General features: G+C 37.2%; 1 protein-coding gene across 1 annotated transcript; it reads right to left on the reverse strand.

The window, feature by feature from the left end:
- Window positions 1-407: 407 nt before the first annotated feature.
- Window positions 408-5240, reverse strand: LOC311091614 (uncharacterized protein). Its single transcript, XM_084127612.1, has 10 exons — window positions 4765-5240; window positions 4582-4655; window positions 4038-4164; window positions 3785-3945; window positions 3516-3655; window positions 3270-3426; window positions 3087-3180; window positions 2910-2976; window positions 2714-2799; window positions 408-2621 (listed from the first exon to the last, which is right to left on the reverse strand). The coding sequence occupies exons 2-10, from the start codon at window positions 4643-4645 to the stop codon at window positions 1769-1771; spliced, it is 1749 nt and encodes a 582-aa protein (XP_083983738.1). The 5' UTR covers window positions 4646-4655; window positions 4765-5240; the 3' UTR covers window positions 408-1768.
- Between the last annotated feature and the right edge of the window lie 3085 nt (window positions 5241-8325).

The following is an 8325-nucleotide window of genomic DNA, read 5'->3' on the forward strand; positions in this document are numbered from 1 at the left end:
AATTGTCCGAATGACTAATCTACAATATTTTGCTTTTGCTTGACAAGAACAACTATATATTAATTTTACGTGCCAAATGTGCACAACCGTATTTCATCTCAAGACGGTCCATACTTCTGGACCGTTAGCTCTATATTGTTATACACAACCTAATTCTATTCATACTTTATGCCTACTGCTTTAAGAGAAAGGTGTCCCATGTTTAGACATACTTCAGTGAAGCAGCCTTTATCAGAATGTGTAAATGTCTCGACATGCACTTAAGTGTATGACGTGTTTTCTATGGAAAAAATAATGTAGCTTCCTGATAAACACATAAAACAAAAGCCCCGATAAAGCCTGTTCAAATTCCCCTGTATTATTACCCAGACTTTTCATCATTCTGAGGTTTTACTTTAGAGAATAAGTATAAACATAACAGTGTATTTTATTGAGAATGTTTAGAATGCTTTAGTTTACATGGTATCATGGTGTAGGCAGATTTATACACATATACACAATTATACACATTCTGTAAACATGTCTGATGTCATTTAGAACAAAGGTTTCCCATGTTTAGATATTCTTCAGTGAACCTGCTTTGCAAGAACCAAGGTGTCCCATGTTTAGACATACTTCAGTGAAGCAGCCTTTATTAGAAAGTGTAAATGTCTCGACATGCACTTAAGTGTATGACGTGTTTTCCATGGAAAAATGTATGTAGCTTCCTGGTTAACACAGGTAGCGTAAAACAAAAGCCCAGACAAAACCTGTTCAAATTCACAACTGACAGACTCAAGTATTTCCCAGACTCTGTTTTACCATTCTGGGGTTTTACTTTAGAGAAGTATAAACATAGCAGTGTATTTACATTGCTCTTATTTTTGTTTGTATGGTAGAACACCATGGTGTAGGCAGATTTATAGACAACATACAAAAAATAATGAAAAGTTTTAGGCACATATCTATCATTTGTTTGACAGCATAGTTCAACAGGCTAATAAGTCTTTATGAAATGTCCAAGCTAAGTAAAGTCTTTTCCTGTTGAAGATTAAGAAGAAAAAACATAACAGTGTCATCTAAATATATCATACAGACTGAATCTTCTTGTTTGTAGAAAAAAACAAAACAATGCACAAAATAAAAATGCAAGTTATTTCACAGACTCAGATATCAAATATAGGCTTAGAAATGTCTTTAAAATTTGAAATGAGAAAATGTCAAATAATAGAAAACAAACATGTGAATGACAAGAAAAGTAATAAGTTGTGTATTCCTAGAGTATTTAAGGCACAGTGCTTCTTATTGTTTCTATGTCCAAAATTCTATGCAAACATTTAGTTATTAAACCTAAAGTTTCCTATTACTGGTGACACTTTCAGAGGAATGATTCATTGCAACTGTAGAGATTAATAAGCAAATATCTATCATTTGTTTCAACAGCACAGGATGCTAAGAACCGTCTTGGCCTTGTTATCATGCTTTTATAATTTGCATTTGAAAATGTGATTCAGTGTCGCATTTAACATGGCGTGTGTAATTGTGACCAATAAAAAAAAAATGAACATCAAGAATAGAAATGCACAAACTCTTTGACCATTTAAGGCACTGTTCAAAGTCTTCATGTTAAAACAGTGAAACCTAAATGCAAGGTCTTGGCTTTGAGTCTGCATAAACAATGAACATTTGCATAGATTGTATACTGGTCATATTTCTTTGTAACTGTTGCTTTGTAACTTTTTATGTTACATCTAAAAATAATTCAGTGCTTCAGTTATGTACAGCGCAGCTAAAAAGACTGATATGAAGTGTCTATTTCAATAATGGGTGGAAAATGCAAAGAAGGTGGCCACAAACTTTGCGGCTCTGATGATGTGGGATCTTGGCCGGTGCTGTGGGGGAATTTCAGCGCTCCACATTCATTAAGTGCTTGTTCAGTTCTGATGCTCGTGCTCCACTGTCCTTCTGTGCTCTTTGTTAAGCCTTCAAAAGCCTGATACCCACCATCACTTGGTGCGACGCTGCCATCATGAACAACCAGAGAAGGATATAGTGGATTTTTACTAGTGATGAGATTTTTCAAAATGAACTTTTCATCAGAATCAACATCATCTGAAAGGTTCAAAAAAACATCCGCATCATTTCCCTGGTTCACAACACCGTTGAAGGGCTGATATCCGTCTTCCAAAGCATCATTAGTGGGAACGTTAAACTGGCTCTTGCTGATATCAGCAATCCTAGAGTTTTCAAAGCTAAAAATGTCCCTCTTGTCAGATTGACAGGAATGATCACAGCACTTGTGACCCAGGAAGGAAGAATCTTCATCAGTGGCCGATCCCAAATACGACATGTTGCTGAAAACCGATGAGCCAGAGCAGTTGCCCGAATCTCGGTTTGCACGGTTGCGTTCTCTTGAGGAACTGGTATCATCACTCTTGACTTGCTGATTGCTGGGTGTGTTGTTGTTAAAGCATTTGAAATCCTCCTCCAGGGCATGTTCGACACGTAATGGGACGTTGATCAGACTGCAATTCTCCTTGTCATTACCAGAATCAAAACCAGCCTGGCCATAATCGTCTGCCGCTGACTCAACACTGTGGGAACTTTTCTCATTGTTTGTATCAACTGATAAAGCGGAGATACTGTAGAAAGACAAACATGTTGAGGAATTATTAATCAGAATTAGAGCGATTAGAGTCTGTCATGTGTTTCTGAAGTTTTTGGGAAAACTTACAAGTTCTTTTCCTCCTTAAAGTCCAGTTTTGGAATCTCTACATGGATTGAGGAGAAGTTCATAATGGAAGGAGGCAAAATATGACCCTATTAAACAATAATGAAAAAAATTAGGGTAAGAAAAAAGTTTGATCTGCATAAATGATGTAATATTATGATTATTGATGGCTATTCCATGATTTTTATCTTTCTCCAACCTTCTCTTCTCCAAGATTGGCATCTATTTTTGGCTTGGAAATCTTGTCCCACCAATTCATCTTCATCCTGTAACGAGGAAGTAAAGTGTGTCGGAACTAAATTTGTCAAGAATGCACAAAGGAATAGCAAACATGCAAAATGTAGAATGATGGCGAGACACAAAACGGAGATCTCACCTCAAAACACAGATGAAGATAGTACAAATGATGATGATTAAAACAACACACAGAGGCGGAACCATCGTTCTGAGTAATTCATTTGGAGATGAGGCTGTGGAGCACATATAGATTGATCAGGATTATTAAAGAGCATTAAAACACAGGCAGTAATAACTCTGAGAACAAAACACATTGACTTACAGCTGGTGAACTGAACTGGTGCGCTCTGGTCACTCAATATCTTGTGTTCGTTATAGTTTGTGCTCATTCTTGCTGTCAGAATGTAGTTGGTGTTTGGCTGGAGATTTATGCCCACAATCTCAAAGAATCCCAGGGAGTTTGACACATCCTTTGACATCTGTATGGACAAAGTGTTTATTTTATGATACATCTATATGTGAATATGCATGAATTAATTTAATATCATCTTTATATCATCTTCCTTACGGTTTCATCTTCAGTCCTATAGGTCAGATGTATTTCCAAACTTTCTGCAAAATATCTTTTTTCATACTTGTCATCCCAAGTTACATTAAAATTTCCATTTTCAGTCTTCTGCACTGATAAGACTGGAGTTTTTGGTTTGACTGCAGAAAATGAAAATCACAAATTTGTAAATGTGTCAGATAAGGCCAGATAACACCTTTTTTCCCCCAGAATATTTAAAAGTAATGGAAAAAGCCTAACACGAACATACAGACAACAAATATACTCACTGAAGTCCATTGTTAATTGGTCAATTGTCAATAAAACAATTGGTCCGTTCAGAAGTGTAGTAGAGAACTTCTCTGTTAAAACAAACCCTTGGACTTCAATTTTGCATTCACAGTTGGCACTGAGATTACTTCTCTCAAAGATGCATGTATATCTTTCTAACCTGTAATGTAAGAGTTAATAGTGTCAGTTGATTGCTAAATGAACAGTAAATAATTTTAGTTATAGTTACAGAGGAATTGAACAAATACATACGAATCTCCTACAGTCTGTGTGATGCTGAGTTTGTATCCAGAGCAACTTATGAGGCCGTCAAACCAGAAACTGCACTTCATTTCTGTCTCATAGTCATTGAAACACTTCAAGTCCTTCTCTGTGGGTTCTACAGAGATTTTAGAGATGGAAAATAAAATAAGTCACTATCACAAATTACCAAGGTAGAAGTTGTTTTGTTAAAGTAAAAGTTGTTTCGACAGTAAAACACCGCATAAAAAACATAAAAGTGGTGTCATCTGAATCAGCATGTTCTTGTTTAATTTGTTATAAAACATCCACATCAGCATTTAAATAAATTAATGAATCAACGATTAAATACTGAGCAGAAGGGAAAGCCACTAACTTAAAAAAGTGTATAGAGCTAAACATTTGGAAACGATTGTGAGAGTGACACACACACACACACACACACACACACACACACACACAGAAGAACAGATAGATACACATGGGGATATTATATATTAAAGTAACAAAGTCACAAATAGAGCAAGAGCATATTCTTAGCGAAAGAAACATTTACCGTAACAAAGTGTTTGGCAGATGAGTGTGAGGATGATCTGACAAAGAAGAAATGTGGAAAACATCCTGTACTTCCTATAAGCAGAAATATAATCTCATACATCTTTAAACAATTACATATAGCATATGTAACAAGATAAAATGTTAAAATATGATATCCACACAAAATATAGTTTTCTCATACCTTTTGACTGTAACTATATGACAGTTCGTTGTTGCGACCGTAGAGTGAAAATAAAAGAAAACGAATTTACTGACCACTGTAGACAAATTAAACGTTTTCAGTCACAGACGCATAAAAACACACGACGAGCAGTTTAAACCGTGTAAATGAAGGTCTACCATAAGCTTCCCTCTTCGCCCACGCAACATGGAAGTGGAACTTGCCAAAAAAAGGGCGTTTCGAACTTTCCTGGAACACACGCAGCAGTTCTGCTGTTCCACTGACCCCAGCCCTGCGTCGACCGAGCTGTTCCCGAATCCCGACTGAGAGACGCGCGCTCACACTGATCTCTAGTCTGCTCAAACACGCGCAGTCGCGCACACCAGAATTACACGGAAAACAAACAGAACGCCCGTCAGATATAAACAAGATTAGTCTTCGTTGTAACGTGTTATTTATTAGATAACGTTAGCCAAACACAAAGGAAATTATTATGCAAGGCTCACAAAAAAGGAAGCGCAAAATGAGACTGCATTTCAGAGAAACATGCAATTATTTTCAGTTCCTGTATCGGTTTTTTTTATTTATTATAATTTATTTGTTTACCTCTCTGCAACACAGTTTCAGGAGGGCATACATAGGTTTGTTTTTAAATGTTTAATGTTCCTGGTGCTCATAGCCTACTTGGGTGGCCACTAAAATAATTGGCCCTTTTCATTTCTCGAAATCCGTCTTTTCAAACAGAAATATTATTTGTAGCCTAGCTTATGGTTGTATTGTGTGTGTTTTAGCCCTCGTACCTTCCAACGCTGCCAGACCCCTCAATCCGCCCGCTCACTGGCAATAGTGACGCCATGTGGTTGCAAACGGCATGACATTATTTTGCTTTCAGATACAAAGGCCATACTATATGTGAATAGTCATTGACAGATTTGGCACAAGTTTAACAATACAACATGGCCTGCAGGCAATATCCCAGCAAACACAAAACTTTTTTAAAACGTAGTTGTGTTTGCTTTGAATGCCTCACATATGGTTTTGATATAATCACTAGCCTCCCAGACAGCAACAGTGTCGGCCCAGATCTGGCCCACGTCTGGTACGCACGGAATCCACGTGTACCAGATTTGACCCGGATCTGGGCAGAAAAAGCTGTTTTCTTTCATTTCTGCTGTTTTTGTCAAGGAATTCCTCATTTTAAAAAAATCTAGAAAAGAAAAATTAAGGACAGAAGGAGTTTAGCAGGAGGAGTTTTAAGCCTATTCCGTACAATTTTGTTTAAGATTCTAACGTAACTGAATAAGCCCGAAGCAGTGTGGTAACAGAGTTGTATTGGAATTGTTGTTTCTAAAGTAATTGAAACAAAGTGCTTAAGTGTAAAGTTTCTAAAGTAACTGAAATTTGGTGTTGGTCTCTTATAATTCTGTTAAGATTCTAAAGTAATTGAATAAACCCGAAGTACTGTGGTGGCAGAGTTATTTCAGATTGGTTGTTTCTAAAGTAACTGAAACAAATGTATATGTTTCTAACGTACTTGAAACCGATTGGGAAGTGGTAACGATTCTGAGGAAATTCTAAAGTAATTGAATAGACCTGACGCAGTGTGGTCACAGAATTATTTCACAACGATTGTGTGTTAAAGTGTAGGCTAGTGAGTCCGACGCGCTGTGACTCTGTGAAGTTTAAAACAAGAACCCGAAGCAGTGTGGTTTTGCCAGACGTACTGTGGCAGTGTTTTAAATTGAATAAATATTGTTTAAGCCCGAAGTACTGTGGCTAAGTAAATTATTTTAAGAAAATAACATAAAACCCGACGTAGTGTGGTTTTGTCCGACGTACTGTGACAGTGTTACATTTCTTAACTGTTTTGCGTAATGAAATTTAAGGTCCAATGGATTGTGGCTGTGGTTAAGTTTAGAAGCCTCAGGTAGTGTGGCTATTTTGATCATTTGTGTCCGAAGTACTGGAGCTGTGAATAATTAGACTAACGGATATCTTAAAGGAACTAGTTAATGTGTAGTCATTTAAATCAGACTTTGTGAATAACTATTAGATCACAAGATATTTTAAAGCTTGATAATACTTTTGAAAATGGAAGAAATTATTGTTAAATACATTGCTAAACACGGTTCTCAGGGAATATTTGACGGAATAGAGAATATTGTTGATAAACCGTACAAGTGGGCTACCTCTAAGTTTGAAAATGATCCCAAAATGCCTAAGAACAAAAATGGGAAAATTGCTAATGCGCTTCAAGCACTTTTTGCTTCATACAAAGTAACTAGGAGGAGAGTAGATGAGTTAGAGGCTGAAAATGAGCGACTCAGTGTTGGGGTAATTTCTACAAAAAATTACCTGGCTAGTGAAACGATATGGAAAGAAGAAAAGGTCAAGATGCAGAATGAGATTTCACTTCTTAGAACTAACGATAGTATGCTTAAATCATCTGTGGAAACATTGTCTAAAAATTTGGAGGAAGCGAAGGCGACTTGTCAGTTTATGATAAAGAATGGCTCAACTGAGAAAAACACCAGTAAGACATTGTTAGGTGTCACATTGTGTAACCCAGTTCCAGAGATGCCAGATTTGCAGGAAGACAGTGCTGAGGGTTGGGAAAAAGATTATCAGTCATTCAGTAGCCAATACTCTGACTGTAGAGTTAGATTTCCGATGGCACCAGTTCATTCTACTACGACTACGCCTGCTAGAGAAGGAAGGGAGGAACCAATGACCACCACCATAGTCCGAGGATTTAATCCAACTGAACTAGATGCTGTGATCAAGAATATTGGGAAATTTGATCCTGCCAAACAAGATCCATTAGATTTTCTGAAAAACTTGGAGGAATATACTGAAGTGTACAATTTTACTGATGGTGATGCGTGCGTTTTGTTAAGAATGTGCTTGCCTGAGACTTTGTCTGGAGCCTTAACTAAGAAAGTAAAGGACAGAAATGCTAATAAGTCGGAGAGGAAAAAGGCACTGCTTGAAGTCTTAGGTGTGATGTCAGTTAATTGGGATAAAATATCTGAGATGCACATGAGGAAAGGGGAGCATCCAGCAGCATTTTCAGAACGATTATTGGAGACGTTTAAAACTTTCAGTGGCAATCCGGACATTACTAAGAATGATGTCACTTTCAAGTCTGCCTTGATTAACAAATGTGACAAACTCACCCGGTCTGCTGTGACAATGCATGTGACACCACTATCTGAATATAATGACATTATTGCTAAAATGACACAGTTTTACAGCAATAATGTTCATGCAAATAGTCAAATGAAAGCTGCCAAATCTAGACATCCAGTTGCTGCCTTTGGGCGAGAGAGAATGTTCTATTGCATTGCCTAATGGTTTCTATCAGGGACCAAGGAGATTAGCAAGAATAAATTCAGAGGGTGTTATTCTTTGCTATGCATGTGGAAAAGCTGGTCACATTGCTAGACATTGTCAAGACAGTGAGAGACCTCTTCAAAACTTTGTCTGTCATGCATGTGGAAAGGATGGTCACATTGCAAGGCACTGTTTGGAGATAAGAAAGGAAGATAAGGAGGTTGTTTGTTTTGCTTGTGGAATGATGGG

The sequence above is a fragment of the Abramis brama genome, assembly GCF_963993115.1.
Source record: "Abramis brama genome assembly, chromosome: 1".
Taxonomy (NCBI): domain Eukaryota; kingdom Metazoa; phylum Chordata; class Actinopteri; order Cypriniformes; family Leuciscidae; genus Abramis; species Abramis brama.

Bases quoted from the DNA above. Each gene is read 5' to 3' on its own strand.
- LOC311091614 (XM_084127612.1), bottom strand. From the start codon at position 4,645: ATGTTTTCCACATTTCTTCTTTGTCAGATCATCCTCACACTCATCTGC. The intron at 2,800-2,909 runs GTTGGAGAAAGA...ATTGTTTAATAG, and splicing joins CCAATCTTGGAGAAGAGAAG to GGTCATATTTTGCCTCCTTC. The intron at 2,622-2,713 runs GTAAGTTTTCCC...GTCTTTCTACAG, and splicing joins TTTAAGGAGGAAAAGAACTT to TATCTCCGCTTTATCAGTTG.